The sequence below is a fragment of the Vidua macroura genome, chromosome 28 (assembly GCF_024509145.1).
Source record: "Vidua macroura isolate BioBank_ID:100142 chromosome 28, ASM2450914v1, whole genome shotgun sequence".
In the NCBI taxonomy this organism is placed as follows: domain Eukaryota; kingdom Metazoa; phylum Chordata; class Aves; order Passeriformes; family Viduidae; genus Vidua; species Vidua macroura.
In genome coordinates this window covers 4,561,773-4,582,329 of record NC_071598.1, presented here as the reverse complement: position 1 = coordinate 4,582,329, position 20,557 = coordinate 4,561,773, and the positions used below count along the sequence as shown (strand labels likewise).

Genomic DNA, 20,557 nt, shown 5'->3' with positions numbered 1-20,557 from the left:
AAAACCAGGGAGGTTTCGACAAAAAATGATAAAAAATGATAAAAAAATGATAAAAAGTTACCAAAAAAAAGATAAAAAATGATAAAAAATTAATTACAAAAACGATAAAGAATGATAAAAATTTACAAAAAATGATAAAAAATTATACAAAATTATTTTAAAAACCCCGGGAATGCCCCAGGGACACCTCGAGCTGCCCCACATCCCATCCCCAGCATCCCACAAAGGCGTTTTGGGGTCCTGGTGTGCCCATCCCTGCTGGGAGTGGGGTTTATTTAGGCTTTATTTAGGATTTGTTACCCAGATTCCATTCAGGGATCTCGTTTGGGGGATGAACGGAAATTCCCAAATCCGGGAATGTCCCAGGGACACCTCGAGCTGCCCCACATCCCATCCCCACCACCCCACAGAGGGGTTTTGGGGCCGTGGTGCGCCCGTTCCTGCTGGGAGCGGGGTTTTCTGTGGGGTTTATTTAGGATTTGCTCCCCAAAGCTGAAGGGGACGGGTCGGGGCACCCTTCCCTCGGTTGGGGCTAATGAGCGGCTTCCCAAGACGTTGATTAGTTATGCAAATGAGTGGGAAGGACACCCAGAGCCGCCCGGGAGGGCAGGAGAGGGTCTGAGAGCTCAACCTTGTCCTCTTCCTCCTCCTCTTCCTCCCGTCGCAAGCCCTCACGGATGGGGAAAACCGGGGGAGAAAAAAAGGCAGAAAAATCAGGGAAAAAAGCAGAAAATCGGGGGAAAAAAGCAGCCCCAGGGGGACAGCAGGAGCTCCAGCCGGGCCTGGCCGAGCCGGAGGAACTGGTGGAACTGGAACTGGTGGAACTGGTGCTGGTGGAACTGGTGCTGGGAAGGGGCTGCCAAAGCACCCCGGGAGAGACGCGGGGCCGTGGGAAGCGCGGCACACCCGGCCCGGGCCACGGGCACCGGGGGATCCCGGCGCTGCCCCCGCTAATATCCAAAAAAAATCCTATTTTTCCCCCCTGTCCTGCCTGGAAAAGCGCCGCGGACAAACCCCCAGCGCCGCTTTTCGGTGTTTTGCCAAGGGCAAAGTCCTCGCCCTGCCTCGCCGGGCCACCTGTGCCAAGCTCCTCGCCACCCCATGCCACCCTCCCACGGAAAACCCCCCCCGGGTCCACTTCGGAGGCGCTCACACCCCGAGAGCACACACAAAAAACAAAAACAAAAAAAAAGCAAAGCATCTCCAAATTTGTTTGTTTTTTTTTTTTTGGTTTTTTTTTTTTTTTTTTTTTAAGGGGGAAAAGCAGGAAAAATCAACGTTTCTCCCTCCAACGCTGGAGGACCCCCCCCCCCCAAGCTGGAGCAGCCCCCCCTTTTTTGCGTGGGCACAAAATGTGAAATCCCGGTTACAACCACCCCGGCCGGTCAGACCAGAAGCGCCGAGGGAAGGCGTTGGAATTTTTTTGGGGTGAAGAAAACGCCGCAACTTGTTAGCTCCGAGATGCTCCCCCCGGGCACGGCTCTGCCTTCCCTTCCCTTGGCACCCCCTTTCTTTTTGGGGGGCACCCGGGTGGGTTCCGTGCGACGTTTTGAGAGAAATTCCAAGGAATTCGGGTTAAAGGTGCGTTTTGTTCCACCCGTCCCGCGGCGCTGCTTTGGGGATGCCCCAGGGACTAGCTGAAATGTTTTTTTTTTTTTCTTTTGGGGGGTTTTAAGGCATCAAAGTGGCCTTTAAGGCAGTAGAAAGTCCCATTTCCCACGGAAATACCCTCAAAAAACCAAACCCAGCCACCGACCAAGGAGGGGCTTTCCCTGCCCACCCCCACCAGCCCCCTCCGAGTGACGGTGACGCGACAAAGGGGTCACAAATCACCCCAAAAAGCTGCGGGGACGAGGGGGGGGGGCGGGGGGGGAACGGGGTTTGGGGGAGCTGGGGATCGCTCACCTCCCTGCGGAGCCTCTCCATCTCCATCTCCGTCAGATTTCGGGGCTTCCCCCCGCCGGGGGGGGCGGCCGGCCCGGGCTGGCGGAGCCCCCTGCCCGGCGACAGGGACATGGCGGGGTCACCGTGTCCCCCGGCGCGGGGACACCGCCGAGTTCTGCGGGGACAGAGCCGCGGGTCACCCCGAGTTTTAACTTCCACCCCCGGGGGGGGGGGGGCGGCCCCGCTGTCTCCCCACCCCTCCCGCCCCATAACCCCCCCTCCCCCCAAAACCGGGGTGCTGCCCCGCCGCTTGTAATCCCACCCCTTGTTTCTTCCAACCCCATTTTCCTTTTCTCTCCTTCCCTCCCCCCCCTTTTTTTACTCCTTCCCCTCCACCTCCGGCTCCGCAAAACTTCCCAACTTCAGCCGCGCACCGGCAACTTTCCACCTCCCTCAAATCCCCGAATTTCCACAGGGGAAAAAACCGCATTTACCGGCAAAAAAAAAAAAAATTATTAAAAAAATAGGGGTTCGCCCCCCTCTTCGGCAACGGGGGTCGGCGGGGCTGAGCGCGCTGCCGGCGGCGGGGGGTGGCGGGGACCCCGAGGGGCTCGGGATGTCGCCGGCACCCCGAGGGGACCCGCGGAGCCGCCGCACGTTGCTGCCGCCGCCGCCGCTCTGCTGCTTCCTTTGTTCTGCAGCGCCCGCTCGGGGGGACCCGCCGGGAGCCCGGGGGGCTCCGGGGGCTCGGGGGTGACGGGGAGGGGGCGAACCCCGGGGGTAACGGGGAAGTGGGGATGGGGGCGAACCCCGGGGGTTTGGGGGAAGCAGGGAGGGGGGGAACTCTGGGGGGTAACGGGGAGGGGAAGAACCCCGGGAGTAACGGGGAGGGGGGGAACTCCGAGGGGTCTGGGGGTAACGGGGATGGGGGAGAACCCCAGGGGGTTTGGGGGGAACGGGGAGGGGGCGAACCCAGGGGGTAACGGGAATGGGGGCGAACCCCGAGGGTTTGGGGGGAACGGGGAGAACGGGAATGGGGGGAACCTCGGGGGTTTGGGGGTAACGGGGAGGGGGGGAACTCTGGGGGGAAACGGGAATGGGGGGAACCCTGGGGGTAACGGGGAGGGCGCAAACACCGGGGGATTTGGGGGTAACGGGGAGAAAGGGGGGTGGGAGTTTTGTAGGGTTTTGTTGCTGTAGGGTGGCTGAGCGCGGGGGTGTGCCGGGCTGTTTCTGTAGGATTGTTGTGGGGTGGGGGGCAGCGCGACCCTGTCGGGTTTGTGGGGCCGTCAGCTGCGAGTCCTCTGGTGTTGGTGGTGCTGTTTTTGTAGGGTCGGTGGCGGGGTCTGCGCGGGTCTCGCTCTGTGGTGCCGTAGGGTCACCGGGGGAAATCCCAAGGGGTGGCAGCCCAGATTTCCACCCCGCCTATATCCTGTTCTACAGTCCCAAAAATCCCCCCTACACCAGATTCCCCTATGTCCCACCCCACAGTTTCCCAAATCCCCTTTACCCCAGATTCCCCCACTCCCTGCCCCATATCCCACCCCACAGCCCCCCAAATCCCCCCTATGCCAGATTCCCCCCTATCCCACCCCACAGCTCCCAAATCCCCCTACCCAGATTCCCCCACTCCCTGCCCCATATCCCACCCCACAGCCCCCAAATCCCAAATCCCCACCCCAATCCCGCTCCCCTGTGTTTTGTAGGGTCTCACACCAGGCCAAGCACCATCCCCCACCCCCTTTTAGGTGCCAAATCCCCTTGGTTTTCCCCCAAATCCCCTTGGTTTTCCCCCAAACCCATGGGGCACTGCCATCCCCCCGTCACAAGACCCCAAAACTGGGGGAACAATGTCCCACCGTGTCCCCCCGTGTCCCCTCAGGGTCACCCCGAGACACAGAGCAGCTCCTCATTGATTCCATCTTAATTTAAGGGGAAAAAATTGAAATATAAAATAACAATGACGGGGCTTGGGGGGAAATTCCAGTGGGATTTTCATGGGAACTCTGCAGAAAATCCACCCTAAACAGAGGCGGGGGCCCAGCAAGGACGGGGGCACGGGGAGCCCCCCGACCCCAAAACCCCACAGAGCTCCAGGCCCTGGCCGGGACAGGGCTGGGGGACAACAGGGACCAGGACATGTCCCCTGTCCTTGGGATCGTGTCCCCTGTCCTTGAGATTGCGTCCCTTGTCCTTAGGATCGTGTCCCTTGTCCTCAGGATTGTGTCCCCTGTCCTAATGATTGTGTCCCTTGTCCTTGGGATCGTGTCCCTTGTCCTTGGGATCATGTTCCCTGTCCTCGGGATTGTGTCCCCTGTCCTTAGGATCGTGTCCCTCTCCTCAGGATCATGTCCCCTGTCCTCAGGATGGTGTCCCCTGTCCTCAAGATTGTGTCCCTTGTCCTTGGGATAGTGTCCCCTCTCTTTGGGATTGTGTCCCTTGTCCTTGGGATCGTGTCCCTCTCCTCAGGACGGTGTGCCCTGTCCTCAGGATGGTGTGCCCTGTCCTTAGGATTGTGTCCCCTGTCCTTGGGGTCATGTCCCCTGTCCCTGGGGTCATGTCCCTCTCCTCAGGATGGTGTCCCCTGCCCTTTGAGTTGTGTCCCCTGTCCTCAGGATTGTCTCCCATGTCCTTGGGATCGTGTCCCTCTCCTCGGGATCGTGTCCCTCTCCTCAGGACCGTGTCCCTCTCCTCAGGATGGTGTCCCCTCTCCCCAGGACTGTGTCCCTCTCCTCAGGACCATGTCCCCTCTCCTCAGGATCATGTCCCTTGTCCTCAGGACCGTGTCCCTCTCCCCAGGACTGTGTCCCTCTCCTCAGGACCGTGTCCCCTCTCCTCGGGGTCTTCATGCGGACGCCGCCCCTTGTCCGGTGCCAGGGGGGTCGGGATGGGGTGGCAGAGGGGGGAGGGCGGGCACTCAGGGACGTCACAAAGGCCTCCACCTGCAAGGACAGCCTGGCTGAGGGGTGGCACCGCGATGGGGCACAGGTGGCACCACGATGGCACCGGCGTGGGGCTGGGATGGCACTGGGATGGGGCAGGGGTGGCACCACGATGGCACTGGGGTGGCACCAGGATGGTGTAGGAATGGACTGGGATGGCACTGGGATGGGGCAGGGATGGGGCACAGGTGGGACCAGCATGGAAATGGGATGGAACTCAGATGGGGTAGGGGTGGCACTGCGATGGCACTGGGACAGGGCAGGGATGGAATGGGATGGGGCAGGGGTGGAACTGGGATGGTGTAGGAATGGACTGGGGTGGCACTGGGGTGGCACTGGGATGGTGTAGGAATGGACTGGGGTGGCACTGGGGTGGTACTGGGATAGCACTGGGAGGGCACCAGGACTGTGCAAGGCTGGCACCAGCACGGCCCTGGCACAGGTGAGGTTTAAACCCCCTGGGAGCCACCCTACCCTGGCTCTGGTGGCACCAGGAACCCACCGGGGCTGTGCCACCCACCCCACCTGTGGCACCCACCTGTGCCATGAGCTGGCCCTGCCGCGCCGTGTTGTGCTCAAAGTCCTGCTCCGCGTCCAGCAGCAGGACGGGCGCGCGCCGCGCCGCCGCGAAGCCGATCCTGCGCGAGGGACAGCGAGGGCTGAGACCCCAAAATACCCCAAAACCTGGGGGTACCCCAAAGCTGGGCACGCAAGGGGACTCACTCGGTGGCCCCGGTCACCAGCCAGAGCTCGTGCTGGCCACGGAGCTGCCTCAGGTAGCCCAGCTGGATCCCACACTCCTGGGAGGGGTGAAACACCAAAAAGACCCCAAAACCTGGGCTGAAACCCCAAAAAAAACCCCAAAACCCGGCATTTGGGTCACCCCAAAGCTGGGCACACAGCAGGACTCACTCGGTGGCCCTGGCCACCAGTCAGAATGGCCATGAGTGCTGGTCATGGAGCTCCCTCAGGTAGCCCAGCTGGATCCCACACTCCTGGGAGGGGTTAAACCCTAAAACACCCCCAAAACCTGGGGTGACCCCAAAGCTGGGCAAGCATCAGGATTCACTCGGTGGCCCTGGCCACCAGCCAGAGTTCGTGCTGGCCACAGAGCTGCCTCAGGTAGCCCAGCTGGATCCCACACTCCTGGGAGGGGTGAAACACTAAGAAAACCCCAAAACCTGGACTGAAACCCCAAAAAAAACCCCAAAACCCGGGGTTTGGGGTGACCCCAAAGCTGGGCACACATCAGGACTCACTCGGTGGCCCTGGCCACCAGCCAGAGCTCATGCTGGCCATGGAGCTGCCTCAGGTAGCCTAGCTGGATGCCGCTCTCCTCGCTCCTCGCCCGCCGCCGCAGCCGCTCCAGGCACGTCTGAAAAAGAAATTCCACCCTTTGGAAAGTGTTTTATGAAAGGGTAAATGGGGATAAAAGATGCATAAATATAAATATAAAGTTTTATATATTATATATATAAAAACCTAAAACCCACCAAAAAGCCACCCTAAAACCAACCCTAAACCTATCCTAAGACCTACCCTATAACCCACCCCAAATCCCACCTCAAAACCCACCCTAAACCCACTGCAAACCCATCCTAAATCCACCTAAAAATCACCTTAAATCCATCCTGAAACCCACCCTAAGACCCACCTAAAACCACCCTAAACCCACGGGAACACAGTGCACCCCACACAGCTCCTGCGGGGCGCCGATTTGAGGTGGAACCCCGCGGTTCGGGCATGTCGGGGGCTCCAGTTGTGCCCGGTGCCCACCAGGTGTGCCCGGTGCCCACCTGGGGCGTGGCATGCAGGTAGAGGAAGGCGTGGGGGGTGGCGCGGGGCCCCAGGTGTGCCAGCAAGAAAACCACCCCAAAATCCACCCCAAAAGCACCCTAACACCCAACCTAAACCCCTCTGTAAACCCACCCTAAAACACACCCTAACACCCACCCTAAAATGCACCTATAACCCACCCTAAAGCCATCCTAAACCTACCCCAAAACCCACCCTAAACCACCTAAAGCCCACCCCTAAACCCACCCTAACACCCAACCTAAACACCACTGTAAACCCACCCCAAAATCCACCCTAAAAACACCCTGACACCCAACGTAAACCCCACCCTAAACCCCACCATAAACCCACCCTAAAACCCATCCCAAAAACACCCTAATATCCAACCTAAACCCCACCTTAAACCCACTCTAAAACCCACCTATAACCCACCCTAAACCCCACCTTAAAAACACCCTAACACCACCTATAACCTACCCCAAAACCCACTGTAAACCCACCCTAAAACCACCCCAAAACCCACCCTAAAACCCACCTATAACCCACCCTAAACCCCACCCTAAAAACACCCTAACACCCACTGTAAACCCACCCTAAAACCACCCCAAAACCCACCTATAACCCACCCTAAACCCGCCCCAAAACCCACCCTAAACCACCTAAAGTCCACCCCTAAACCCACCCAAAACCCATCCTAATTCCACCTAAAACTCACCCTAAACCCACCTAAAACTCACCCCAAACCCACCCCATTCCCACGGGAACACAGCTCGATTTGAGGTGAAACCCCACGTTGGGGGCTCCAGGTGTGCCCGGTGCCCACCAGGTGTGCCCGGTGCCCACCTGGGGCGTGGCGCGCAGGTAGAGGAAGGCGTGGGGGGCGGCGCGGGGCCCCAGGTGTGCCAGCAGGAAGTCGTGCCACTCCTGGTACACCGCCCACTCCAGGGGCTGCAGGTGCCCGGCCTCGAACAGGTGCTTGGCAAAGACGTACCTGGGCAGGGAGGGCGGGAGGGCAGCGGGCACCGCCCGGGCCCCCCGCGCGGCTTTTGGGGGTTTTTGGGGCTTTTTTGGTTTTTTTTTTTTTGAGTTTTTCTTTGGTTTTTTGGGGGTTTTATTTGGAGTTTTATTGGGGGTTTTCTTCGGGGTTTTTTGGGGTTTTTTGGGGTGTTTTTTGGGTTTTTTTGTGGGTTTTTTGGTGGGTTTTTTGTGGGTTTTTTTGAGTTTTTTGTGGGTTTTTTTTGTGGGTTTTTTGGGTTTTTTTGGGGGGTTTTGGGGGTTTTTTTTGGGGGGGTTTTCGTTTTGGGTTTTTTTGGTTTTTTTGTTTTCTTGGGGGGGGTTGTGGTTTTTTTTGCGGGTTTTTTTGTGTTTTTTTGGGCGGTTTTTTTTGTTTTTTTTTTCATTTTGGGTTTTTTTTTGTTTGGTTTTTTGGGGTTTTTTTTTTTGTTGTTGTTTTTTTGGGTTTTTTTGGAGGGTTTTTTGGAGGTTTTCTGGGGGCTTTTTTGGTTTTTTTTTGGCACCCAAGAGGAGCTGCATGTGCTCTTCCAGGGTGGGTATGAAATATGTTTTAAAAATAATATATACTAACTATACCTATTATATATTATATAGAATATATCTTAAAAATACATATGAAAAACATTAAAAAAATATAAAATATATATAAAATGTAAACAAGAGTGAGGAGCTACAGGTGCTTCTATGGGGTGTGTATAAAATATGTTTTATATAAAATAAATATAAAATGTGTATATATATATTATATATCAAATATATATTAAAATGTAAAAAATATAAAATATATATATGTATAAATATATTAAAAATATAAAAAAAATATATAAAAATATATATATAAAAGTGAGGAGCTGCAGGTGCTCCTCCTGGGTGCGTATAAAATATGTTTTATATAAAATATATACAAAGTATATCTATTATATAATACATAAAATTATAAACTATATATATGTAAAATATGTATTGAAAATATATATATATATATATATATATATATATATATATATATATATATATAATATGTACATACAATGTATATATAAAATAGTGCCCACCGAGCCTGGCATCACCCACAGGGCTTCACGGGGCACCCCCAAATGACCCCAAAATGCCATTTCTGCCATTAAACATCCCTCTGGGCACCCCTGGGCACAGACTGCCCACCCATGGCACCCCTGGCACCCCATGGCACCCCATGGCACCCCATGGCAGCCATGGCACCCCATGGCACCTCATGGCACCCATGGCACCCCATGGCACCCATAGCACCCCATGGCACCCATAGAACCCCTGGCACCCCATGGCACCCCCTGGCACCCATAGCACCCATGGAACCCATGGCACCCATAGCACCCCATGGCACCCCATAGCAGCCATGGCACTCCATGGCGCCCCATGGCACCCATAGCACCCCCTGGCACCCCACAGCACCTCATGGCACCCCATGGCACTCCATAGCACCCATAACACCCCATGGCACCTATAGCACCCCATGGCACTCCATAGCACCCATGGCACCTCCTGGCACCTCATAGTACCCCATGGCACCCATAGCACCCCCTGGCACCCATAACACCCCATGGCATCCCATGGCACCTATAGCACCCCATGGCACTCCATAGCACCCCATGGCACCCCATGGTGCCCACGGCACCTCATGGCACCCATAGCACTCCATAGTACTCCACAGCACCCCATGGCACCCATAGCACCCCTGGCACCCCATAGCACCCCCCTGGCACCCCCCTTCGGGTACCTGTCACTGAACACCGAGCGCTCGAAGACCCTGACGGGCTGGGGGGTCCTGGGGGTGCCCCCGGCCCCGCCCGGCGGCTCCAGCGCGGCCTTGAGGCGACTGAGGCACGAGAAGGTCTGGAAGGTGAAGGACCAGCGGGCAGGCTCCTGGTACATCAGCTGCAGCAGGTTGGCAGAGCCCCCGGGCACCTGCAGGGACATTCGGGGTGAGGTGGCAGCACCTCTGGGCACCTGCAGGGACATTTGGGTGGCAGCAGGTTGGCAGAGCCCCTGGGAACCTGTGGGGACATTTGGGGTGAGGGGTGGCAGCACCCCCGGACACCTGCGGGGACATTTGGGGGTAGCAGCAGGTGGCACAGCCCACAGACACCTGCAGGGACATTTGGGGGTGGCAGCAGGTGGCACAGCCCACAGACACCTGCAGGGACATTTGGGGTAGCAGCAGGTGGCACAGCCCACAGACACCTGCAGGGACATTTGGGGTGGCAGCAGGTGGCACAGCCCACAGGCACCTGCAGGGACATTTGGGTGGCAGCACCTCTGGGCACCTGCAGGGACATTTGGGTGGCAGCAGGGGGTGGCAGCACCTCTGGGCACCTGCAGGGACATTTGGGGTGGCAGCAGGTGGCACAGCCCCTGGGAACCCGTGGGGACATTCGGGGTGAGGGGTGGCACGGACAGGGCCGGGGTGTGGCCGGGATCCTCACCTGGGCAGTGCCAGGGGCCGGCACCTTGCGCCACTGCGCCACGGGCTCTGTCACCAGGTGCCACCGCGGGAAGGTGGCACCCAGCAGCTTCAGGAAGGTCGATTTCCCCACGGCTGCGGGACAGGAGGGAGAGCGGGGTCAGCCCCGGGACGTGGGGTGAGCCTGGGGATGTGGGGTGAGCCTGGGTGCCCCCAACCCTGGCACCTGGGGATGTGGGGTGAGCCTGGGTACCCCCAACCCTGGCCCTGAGGGATGTGGGGTGAGCCTGGGGATGTGGGGTGAGCCTTGGTGTCCCCAGTCCTGGCCCTAAGGGATGTGGGCTGAGCCTGGGTGCCCCCAAGGGAAGTGGGGTGAGCCTCGGTGTCCCCCAGCTCAGCACTCTGGGAATGTGGGGCGTCCCCCCAGCAAACCCCAGAAACACGGGGTGAGCCTGGGTGCCCCCCTGCCCAAACCCCAGGGTGAGCCTGGGTGTCCATCCCCACTCCCAGGAATGTGGGGTGCGCCTGGGTCCCCCCATTCCCGCTCCTGGGAACCTGGGGTGAGCCTGAGTGTCCCCCTCAGGACCCGGGCTGAGTCTGGGGGTCCCCCCACCCCAAATCTCGCAAATACTGGGGTGAACCTGGCCTTTCCCCACTGTGGCTACCGGGCAAATCTGGGGGTGCCCCTTGCCGGCTCCTGGGAGTGCGGGGTGAGCGTGGCCGACTCCAACCCGAGCCCCGAGAACCTGGGCTGAGCCTGGCTGTCCCTGACCCGGGGACAGCCTCTGTGTCCCCCCTCCCGACTCCCAGCAGCTGGGAGATTCGGGAGGGGCAGACACAGAGGCTGTGTCCGCTCCCCCAGCGGCGCTAATTAAGATAATTACAGCCATTAGCTCCGGAGTCAACGCCCCGCTCCCAGCGCACCCCGAATCCTCCCGCCCGGCTCCCCCCGGTACCGATGTTCCCCTCCAGGGCCAGGCGCAGGGGGGCCCCGCACCGCCCCATGGCCGCCACCGCTTCCGCCTCCCCGCGTCACATGCTAATGAGATGGTAATCAGCTGCGCGCGCCACCGCCCCGTGACGTCACCGCGCGGGAAGTGGGCGGGGCGGAGGCGGAAACAGCGGGGGCGGGGAGGAACGGAGTGGAGGGGGGACCGGGGGCGATATGGTAATTTATGCAAACGAGGCGCTGTCCACGGAGCGCCCGGGCAATGCGGGGGGGCAGGGGAGGGGGGTGGGGCACAAAAAAGGGGGGGGGTCGGGGGCACCAACAAAGGGTGAAGGGCACCAAAATGGGGTAGGGGGTCACCAAAACCACATTGGGGTGGCCAAAACCACATTGGGGTGACCAATACAAAATTGGGGTCACCAGCAGGGTGTTGTGGTCCCCAGCATGGGGCCACAGACATCAACAGGGGGTTGGGGTCACCAAAACCACATTGGGGTCACCAATACAAAACTGGGGTCTCCAACAGGGCGTTGGGGTCACCAAAACAACATTGGGGTCACCAAAATCACATTGGGGTCTCCAACAGGGGGTTTGGTCACCAAAACAACATTGGGGTCTCCATCAGGGGGTTGGGGTCACCAAAACAACATTGGGGTCACCTATACAAAATTGGGGTCTCCAACAGGAGTTTGGGGTCAAGGGTGTGGGGTCAAGGGCACAGACATGTGGTTGAGGTCCCCGATGTGGGATTGGGGTCACCAGCTCAGGGTCAGGGGCATTGAAATGGGGTTGGGGGCACCCCCTGAGGGTGGCATCAATGTGGGGCTGGGGACACCATGGGGAGGCTGAGGGTATCGATGGCTGGGGGCATCAGCAAAGGGTCAGGGGCACCAACACCACTTTGGGGTCACCAAGATGGGGTCAAGAGCACCATTGCAGGGTTTGGGGTCACCAACATGGGGTTGAGAGCATCATCAGAGGTCACCAATATGGGGTTGAGGGCACCATCGCAGGGTTGGGGTCACCAACATGGGGTTGAGGCATCATTGTAGGGTTGGGGTCACCAAGATGGGGTCAAGGGCATTGCCATGGGGTCACGGTCACCAACATGGGGTTGAGGCATATTGGGGACCCATCAGGGGTCCCCAATATGGGGTTGAGGGCATCATTGTAGGGTTGGGGTCACCAAGATGGGGTCAAGGGCATCATTGTAGGGTTGGGGTCACCAAGATGGGGTCGAGGGCATTGCCGTGGGGTTGGGGACATCAAGGCCATCAGCAGGACATGGGCACCAAGGTGAGGTCAGGGCTTGTCCCCCCCATCCCCCCGAGCCCCCCCAGTGCCCCCCAGCCCCAGCCCTCCCAGGGAAGCCGCCGAGCTGGAGAAAAGGCTTTTTAATGCGCAGCAGGTGGTGGCGAGGAGCAGCGGGGTCCGGGGGGGAGCGGGGCACCCCAGCCTGGGCACGGGGGGCCCCCCGCGGGGCGGGGAGGGGGCTTAGAAGCATTTTCGGTGGACGATGGAGGGTCCGGCCTCGTCGTACTCGGGTTTGCTGATCCACATCTGCTGGAAGGTGGAGAGGGAGGCCAGGATGGAGCCGCCGATCCACACCGAGTACTTGCGCTCCGGCGGGGCGATGATCTGCGGAGACAGCGGCCTGTAGGGTCACCCCACGAGAAACCCCACAGCGGGAGGGGGCTCGGGGTGCTGGCAGGCCTGCACCCAATTCGGTCAGCCAAAGCCTACTTTGATCTTCATGGTGCTGGGGGCCAGCGCGGTGATCTCCTTCTGCATGCGGTCGGCGATGCCCGGGTACATGGTGGTGCCCCCGGACAGGACGTTGTTGGCGTACAGGTCCTTGCGGATGTCGATGTCGCACTTCATGATGGAGTTGTAGGTCGTCTCGTGGATGCCGGCCGACTCCATGCCTGCCGTGGCACGGGGCCGTCACCTCGCCGTGCGCTGCCTGTGCCTCCCCAGGGCTCCCCAGAAGAGCCCCGGGGGTCTGGCCCGGTGCTGGCGGTGCCAAGGGCTTGTGGGGAGCCCCAGCACAACCCCGTGGGGCAGGCACGGGAGCTGGGAGACGGCCAAAGGGGCATTTTCTGCTTGTCTGCTGGTGGGGAGGGGGGCAGCCCCTCCCAGGGGGAACTGGGGGTGGACTCAGCCATGAAGGAGGGCTGGAGGAGGGTCTGGGGACACTGGGGGCGGGCTCAGGGTCTGGGGACACTGGAGGGGGGGTCTGGGGACACTGGGGCCTGGAACAGGGTATGAAGGAGAGCTGGAAAAGGGTCTGGGGGCACTGGAACAGGGTCTGGGGCCACTGGAACAGGTTCTGGGGGCACTGGGAGCACTGGAAAAGGGTCTGGGGGCAGCGGGTGCACTGGAGGAGGGTCCGGGGGCACCGGGGGTGGCCTCACCAATGAAGGAGGGCTGGAACAGGGTCTGGGGGCACTGGAGGAGGGTCTGGGGGCACCGGGGGCGGGCTCACCAATGAAGGACGGCTGGAACAGGGTCTGGGGGCACTGGAACAGGGTCTGGGGACACTGGAGGATGATCTAGGGGCACCAGGGGCACTGGGGGCACTGGAACAGGGTCTGGGGACGCTGAGGGCACTGGAGGAGGGTCTGGGGGCACCAGGGGTGGGCTCACTGATGAAGGAGGGCTGGAACAGGGTCTGGGGGCACTGGAGGAGAGTCTGGGGGCACGGGGGGCACTGGAACAGGGTCTGGGGGCACAGGGGCACTGGAGGAGGGTCTGGGGGCACTGGAACAGGGTCTGGGGGCACAGGGGCGGGCTCACCGATGAAGGAGGGCTGGAACAGGGTCTGGGGGCACAGGGGCACTGGAGGAGGGTCTGGGGGCACTGGAACAGGGTCTGGGGGCACAGGGGCACTGGAGGAGGGTCTGGGGGCACTGGAGGAGGGTCTGGGGGCACTGGAACAGGGTCTGGGGGCACAGGGGCGGGCTCACCGATGAAGGAGGGCTGGAACAGGGTCTCGGGGCAGCGGAAGCGCTCGTTGCCGATGGTGATGACCTGCCCGTCGGGCAGCTCGTAGCTCTTCTCCAGCGAGGAGGAGGAGGCGGCCGTGGCCATCTCGTTCTCGAAGTCCAGCGCCACGTAGCACAGCTTCTCCTTGATGTCGCGCACGATTTCCCGCTCGGCTGCGGGACACGGCGGCGGGAGAGGCTCAAGCCGGCGTCCCGGCGGTGGCACCACGGTGTCCCCGTGCCCAGCCCCGCCCCGCCGGGCCCGTACCGGTGGTGACGAAGGAGTAGCCCCTCTCGGTGAGGATCTTCATGAGGTAGTCAGTGAGGTCGCGGCCCGCCAGGTCCAGGCGCATGATGGCGTGGGGCAGGGCGTAGCCCTCGTAGATGGGCACGTTGTGGGTGACGCCGTCCCCGGAGTCCAGCACGATGCCTGGCGCAGGGGGCAAGGTGAGGGGGGACGCTCCACGCCGGTCCCTGACACCCACGGTCCCCTACTCACCGGTGGTGCGGCCGGAGGCGTAGAGGGAGAGCACGGCTTGGATGGCGACGTACATGGCGGGGACGTTGAAGGTTTCAAACATGATCTGGGAGGGGAGAGGATGCGCCAGGGGGTGAGGGGTGGGCACGGGGGTCGCCAGCACGCCCCACCCCACCCCTGTGCCTTCCTGGGGTCGGGGCACGGCGTGGGAGAGCACGCAGGTGGTTGTGGGGCACGGAGGAACGGGGGGACGGTGGCGTTGTGGGGCACAGAGGACAGGGAGGGAAGCACGTGGGTGGTGGGAAAAGGTGGGCCAAGAGGTGGAGACGTGGGTCAAGGGATGGCATGGAAATGTGGGTCACCACATCACACAGAGCACGTGGGGTGGAGAGTGGTGTGGGGAGCCCGTGGGTCAAGGGATGGCACAGAAACGTGGGTCACCACAGATCACAGAGCCACGTGGGGTGGAGAGTGGTGTGGGGAGCTCGTGGGTCAAGGGATGGCACAGAAACGTGGGTCACCACAGAGCACAGAGCCACGTGGGGCTGTGCAGAGTGGGGAGCCCATGGGTCAAGGGATGGCATGGAAATGTGGGTCACCACAGAGCACAGAGCCACGTGGGGCTGTGCACGGTGTGGGGAACACGTGGTGGGGCAACTCCTGCAGGTCCACGTGCTGCCGAGAGACCCCCGGGGCCATCAGGCACAGGAACTTCCCACTGGGATCTCTGCCATTATCCCGCACCCCACAAAACCCCCAAATCCCCCAGCCCTTCCTGCGGTTTTGGAGGGTCCAGCCCCATCCAGGGGTCATCTCCCAGGCCCTACCTGGGTCATCTTCTCCCGGTTGGCCTTGGGGTTGAGGGGTGCCTCGGTGAGCAGGGTCGGGTGCTCCTCGGGGGCCACGCGCAGCTCGTTGTAGAAGGAGTGGTGCCAGATCTAAGGCGGGCAGAGAGAGCTGGCGTGTCACCACCCCGAAGGGAGGGCAGGCCCGACCCCGCTCCCCGCCCCGCCAGGGCCTCACCTTCTCCATGTCATCCCAGTTGGTGATGATGCCGTGCTCGATGGGGTACTTGAGTGTGAGGATGCCCCTCTTGCTCTGCGCCTCGTCGCCCACGTAGCTGTCCTTCTGCCCCATGCCCACCATGACGCCCTAGTGCCAGCAAGAGAGGACTCGTTAGCCACGTCCCGGTGAGTGGATCGGGCTGGGGGCTGCCCCCGGCCCCCCGGGTACCCACCTGGTGCCGGGGCCGCCCCACGATGGAGGGGAAGACGGCGCGGGGGGCATCGTCGCCGGCGAAGCCGGCCTTGCAGAGGCCGGAGCCGTTGTCGCACACCAGGGCCGTGGTTTCCTCGTCACACATGGTGGGGTGGCAGCGCTCGGTGCTGGGGGGACCTGGGGGAGAAGCTGGCCAGGGGGAAAGGGGGGTTATGGAGTGGCTGGGGACGGGGCTCGTCCCGCGCTGCTGCTGCCGGATTTGGGGTCGGAGGTGTCGGAGTCCTTGGGGATGGGCAGCCCCCTAAAATCCTCCATGGGCCGAGCCCGGTGTGGTGGTGCTGGGAGGGGGGTGATGCTCGTTCCCTGTGGGTGCTGCTCCTCCATCCTTCTGCAGCTTCTTCTTGGCCAAAATCGGTGCCAAAGCCTCCCCGGGGAGCTCCGGTGCTGCCGTGCCCGGCTGGTGACCCCCAAAAGCGGGCAGGGGGGTGCCAGGTGATGCCCTCTTATCCGCTTCAGTCTCAGCAGCCTTTTGCTGCTCTGACCTCGCATCCGCTCCCCAAAAACGGGGGGAAAAAAAACCTGCCCTTCCCAGGGGCTGCCCCCTGTGCCAGAGGATGAGCTCCCAGAGGAAAACAGGCAAAACCTTGCAGAAGCCCAAAAAGAAAAAAAAAGAAAAAAAAAAAAAAAACCAAACCCAAATTGCAGGGATTTCTGCAAGAGCACAACCTGCTTTGGCCTCAGCCCAGCTCTTGTCACCTCCAGCGAGGCCCCCAGCTGCGGGGTCGTGCCGGGGCTGGCACCCCCTCCGTGGCAGGCAAACCCAGCTGGGGCCACCCCATAAATGCTGGGACACCCCAAAACCCCCCCCGGGGTGTTTTCGCTGTCCTCCAAGGAGGAAGGGAAGCAGGGCTGGGCAGGGCAGTACTCACCACAGAGGCAAGAGCTCCTTTCCTCTGGGACCGAGCCCCGATGCGCCGTGGGTATAAATACCAGCGAGCCCGAGGAACCTCAGAGGCGGATCCGCTCTAAACAAAGACCCTAAATAGGCTCTGTGATGGTGTGTCGGCCATATGGCCATATAAGGTGTTTTATTTCATTAAATTGACCTTGGGCCGGTGGTAGGACCCGGCATGGTTAATTATTGTAGGAAAATGTATGGCAGGGATGCTTGGGAGGCAACGAGTCCGCTCCTTTTATGCTCCGCTCCCATAAACAAGTGAGACACAAGTCCTTATAAGCGATGGGCTGGCAACAAGGAGGTGGCAGCGCCTCCGCTTGCTGGGGAGCTCCTGGAGAAGACCCCAGCCGGGTGGAGGTGGCTTTGGGGCTCTGCCGCGGGGACACCCCGGGGCCGGGACGGGGCTGAGCCGCCGGGGCCGGCGCAGCGGCTCCTCCCGGCCTCGCTTCCCCCCGCCGCCCTGGCACCCGGCACTCCTGGGATGCCTCTCCCCGTGGTTTCTCTCTCCGCCCCCATTTTTGGGCTTTTGCTCTCCTCGTGCCCCAAATCCTCGGCCTGAGCCAGGCCAGGGCTTGTGGGTCCAAATCCCGACCCCGCGCTCGGGGTGAGCCTGGCTCTGGTCCCTCCCGGGGGGATTTTGGAGGGGGGGGATGAGCTCAGAGCCCCCAGGGGACACGGTGGGTGCTGTCCCCGAGCCCGGGGGGGGCCGGGGCCGCCCCCAGCCCTGCGGCTGAGCCTTGGCAGTGGCCCCTGGCCCTGGCAGAGGCCAACCAGAGGCTCCCAAAGTCCCGCCTGCCTTTTTAAGGACAACGGGCCCTCACCAGGGAGTCTCCCGGAGCACCCGGGGGAGGCAGCAGAGATGCCCCAGAGTCACCCCCCCGGAGCTAGGGGGGCTCGAGGGAAACTGAGGCACGGTGGGCCCAGGCTGATCCTGAGCTGTGCCCGGGGCAGGGACATCCCAGCACTGGAGCAGTGACAAGGAACTGCAGGGTGCCACCACAGGCAAGGGACACAAAGGTCCAGGTGTCCCCTGTGGTTCCAGAGGGAGGGAATAGGCCCTGGGCTGTCACCCCCCAGAGCAGGACAGGGACATGGTGTGTCCCCAGCACTGCCAGTCCATCCACAGCCCCAAGTCCACCAGGGATGGCTCTGTCCCATCTGTCACCTGCAGAGCAGGACAGGGACATGGTGTGTCCCCAGCACTGCCAGTCCATCCACAACCCCAGGTCTCCCAGGGATGGCTCTGTCCCCTCTGGGCTGTCACCCCTCAGAGCAGGACAGTGTCCCCAGCACTGCCAGTCCATCCACAGCCCCAGGTCCCCCAGGGCTGGCTCTGCCAGGTTCCCTTTCCTTGTGAAACATCTCACAGGGGCTGGATGTGTCTCCTGCCCTGGTGTCCCCCCACGCCCCAGCCTCGGGGTCCTGCTGCCACCTCACACCCCGGCCCAGCTGGGTCCCCGCCAAACATGAGATCACCGAGGGGCGAGGCTGCCGTGTATGACACGTTGGGGAAAAAACCCAAAGCCCTTAAAAATTAACTTCTCCCCAGAGCCAGCAGAGCGGGGGAGGGAAGAGGGGGTGACGGAGGCAGCAGCTGGAATCCCATCCCAAGCCAGCCAGGGGCACATTCCCAAAGGCACAGACCCCACAGCGCCCCCGGAGCAGCCGCAGCCCCCATCCCTGTCGCCGGGCCCGGCTCAGCTCCGGAGCTCCGGGCTGCCCCATCATCCCCGCGGGATCCCCGATCATCCCTGCCCGCCGGCCCCGAGCGGGAGCCAGGCGCAGCCTAAAAAGGAAAGGTTTGGCCCCCGCAGCCGATCCAGCCGCCGGCGGGGCCGGGATGCTCGCAGGAACGCCAGGCATCCCCCGGCACAGCCGAGGGACGAGGAGGGGGCGAGCCCGGCTTGGCCGCCGCCTTTCCGAACTCCCGGTGCAGGTCCGGCCCTCGGGGGGAATGTTCACGCCCGGAACCTCTGGGGATGCTGCTGAGGATGGGCAAAGGCGTGAAAAAAGGGATTGGGATGCGTTCCCTCTGCTGAGGTGGGGATAAGCATCGCTCCCTGCCTGCGGGATCCCCCCAGAACACACGACCCGCGTTGTTACCGCCAATAAATCACTCCCGAGTGTGGTTTGTGTTCGCGGTCAGCTCCTCCCAAGCCCAGCCCAAGTTTGGGTGGTTTTAAGGTGTGACATCTGGCACAGCTGGAGAGCAGGGACGCGGCGGCAGTGCCTGGATATCGACATTCACTGGCACACAAAGCAAGGATTCAAGGGACCTGGGGTGAAAAAATGGGATGAAAAAGCTGGGAGCAGGGCTGGGAGCTCAGGGAGCAGGGCTGGGAGCAAAACCCAGGATGCAACAGGAGCTCAGGGAGCAGGGCTGGGAGGGAGGTGACAGCCGAGCCGTGACCTGAGGAATTCCCTGCTCCAAGGAACGTGGAAAATTCCCTTGGGAAGGTTTGTCAGTCACTGGGACAACACAGAAGTGGTGATGTACCACCAGCTCCTGTCCTGGAGCCAGCTGACACCTGAGAGCTGCAGGGATGTGGAGCTGGGATAAATCCCCACAGATCTGAAGGAATTGCTGCTTGGCAAGGCAGGATTTTCCACTCTGTGTCCCCACGCTGCTCCAGGGGAGCCCTCGGGCTGAGGAGCTGTGGGATGAGCACCACAGAATCTGCACCCCCCTCCCGAGCACGGCTTCAATTAATTAGGGCTGAAAACGAGTTCCCAGAGGTGCCCCGAGGCCCCTCTCTCCCCTCCCACCCCCGGGGGCCAGCCTGTTCCCAGAAGTGACTGGGGAAAAGCGGCACTTGTCACGCAAGAAAGGAACGGATCCCACCGAGCCAGACCCCAGCCCACGTGGGAGCTCCGGGAAAACGAGAAAAGAGCGGCACGGGAGGAAAATCCAGCGCGGATAATGCCATCCATGTGCGCCAGACAGAGCCCCGGGCGTGCCGGGGATGTTTGCACGCCGGCTGGGAAGGCGGCTCCAGCCCCTTCCCCTCCCCTGCCCCATGTGCCGACCATCCCAGCCTGCGGGGATGAGGAGCATGCCTGGCACAGCTGCCTCCCACCTTGGAATGCTGCTGCTTCCCTCCCCCCAAAGAAACTCTGGGCTTGGCACCCGACTAAAGCACCTCCAGGAGGGTCCTGCACAGCGGCTGAGCTCGGCTTTGGCAAGGCCGGGCTTCCTGGGCCAGGCTTGCTGCTGCTCTGGGGTGTGCACAGGCCAGCAGGTACCAGGAGCTGGGAGCAGGGAAGTGCTCAAAGCTCTGGAATTCCATCTTGGAGTGGGACTGGGGTGCTCAAAGCTGTGGAATCCCATCCTGGAGTGGGATTGGGGTGCTCAAAGCTGTGGAATCCCATCCTGGAGTGGGATTGGGGTGCTCAAAGCTGTGGGAATTCCATTGCGGAGTGAGACAGGGGTGGCCAAAGCTCTGGAATCCCATCCTGGAGTGGGATTGGGGTGCTCAAAGCTGTGGAATCCCATCCTGGAGTGGGATTGGGGTGCTCAAAGCTGTGGGAATTCCATTGCGGAGTGAGACAGGGGTGGCCAAAGCTCTGGAATCCCATCCTGGAGTGGGATTGGGGTGCTCAAAACTCTGGAATCCCATCCTGGAGTGGGATTGGGGTGCTCAAAGCTGCTGGAAATCCCGTCTTGGATTGGGATGGGAGTGGTCAAAGCTGCTGGAATCCCATCCTAGAGTGGGATGGAAGTGATCAAAGCTGCTGGAAATCCCATCTTGGACTGGGATGGGAGTGGTCAAAAAAGTGCTGGAATCCCATCCTGGAGTGGGATGAAAGTGGTCAAAGCTGCTTTGGAATTCCAACCTGGAGTGGTGATGGCAGCCAGACCGAGCTCCTCCACAGAAACACCAGGTGATGCCCCA

General features: G+C 60.9%; 2 protein-coding genes across 5 annotated transcripts; both read right to left on the bottom strand.

Annotated features, from left to right (window-relative positions):
• Positions 1 to 1,263: 1,263 nt before the first annotated feature.
• Positions 1,264 to 11,113, bottom strand: LOC128820177 (deoxyguanosine kinase, mitochondrial-like). 4 transcript variants are annotated; one of them, XM_054000741.1, is made up of 8 exons: positions 11,034 to 11,113; positions 10,100 to 10,212; positions 9,394 to 9,623; positions 7,467 to 7,614; positions 6,086 to 6,201; positions 5,365 to 5,464; positions 1,906 to 2,059; positions 1,264 to 1,637 (listed from the first exon to the last, which is right to left on the bottom strand). In XM_054000741.1, exons 1-7 carry the CDS (start codon positions 11,080 to 11,082, stop codon positions 2,024 to 2,026), a joined length of 792 nt encoding a protein of 263 aa, XP_053856716.1. In that variant the 5' UTR covers positions 11,083 to 11,113; the 3' UTR covers positions 1,264 to 1,637; positions 1,906 to 2,023. The 4 variants fall into 4 exon arrangements, with proteins under 4 accessions (XP_053856716.1, XP_053856715.1, XP_053856713.1 ...); XM_054000740.1 differs by lacking the exons at positions 1,264 to 1,637; positions 1,906 to 2,059 and adding exons at positions 3,791 to 4,603; positions 4,707 to 4,826; XM_054000738.1 differs by lacking the exons at positions 1,264 to 1,637; positions 1,906 to 2,059 and adding an exon at positions 3,791 to 4,826.
• A 1,292-nt stretch (positions 11,114 to 12,405) lies between these two features.
• Positions 12,406 to 16,686, bottom strand: ACTG2 (actin gamma 2, smooth muscle). The gene is made up of 9 exons (XM_054000746.1): positions 16,636 to 16,686; positions 15,726 to 15,895; positions 15,512 to 15,640; positions 15,316 to 15,426; positions 14,510 to 14,594; positions 14,279 to 14,440; positions 13,993 to 14,184; positions 12,770 to 12,951; positions 12,406 to 12,664 (listed from the first exon to the last, which is right to left on the bottom strand). The coding sequence occupies exons 2-9, from the start codon at positions 15,849 to 15,851 to the stop codon at positions 12,521 to 12,523; spliced, it is 1,131 nt and encodes a 376-aa protein (XP_053856721.1). The 5' UTR covers positions 15,852 to 15,895; positions 16,636 to 16,686; the 3' UTR covers positions 12,406 to 12,520.
• Between the last annotated feature and the right edge of the window lie 3,871 nt (positions 16,687 to 20,557).

Excerpts from the sequence above, each read along its gene's own strand:
- LOC128820177 (XM_054000738.1), bottom strand. The coding sequence starts at position 11,082 with ATGGGGCGGTGCGGGGCCCCCCTGCGCCTGGCCCTGGAGGGGAACATC. Across the intron at positions 9,624-10,099 it reads CGGCCCCTGGCACTGCCCAG|GTGCCCAGAGGTGCTGCCAC; the intron begins GTGAGGATCCCG and ends ATGTCCCTGCAG. Across the intron at positions 6,202-7,466 it reads ACCTGCGCGCCACGCCCCAG|ACGTGCCTGGAGCGGCTGCG; the intron begins GTGGGCACCGGG and ends TTTCTTTTTCAG.
- ACTG2 (XM_054000746.1), bottom strand. The coding sequence starts at position 15,851 with ATGTGTGACGAGGAAACCACGGCCCTGGTGTGCGACAACGGCTCCGGC. Across the intron at positions 12,952-13,992 it reads GTTCCAGCCCTCCTTCATCG|GCATGGAGTCGGCCGGCATC; the intron begins GTGAGCCCGCCC and ends GTGCCACGGCAG. Across the intron at positions 12,665-12,769 it reads CCAGCACCATGAAGATCAAA|ATCATCGCCCCGCCGGAGCG; the intron begins GTAGGCTTTGGC and ends CTGTCTCCGCAG.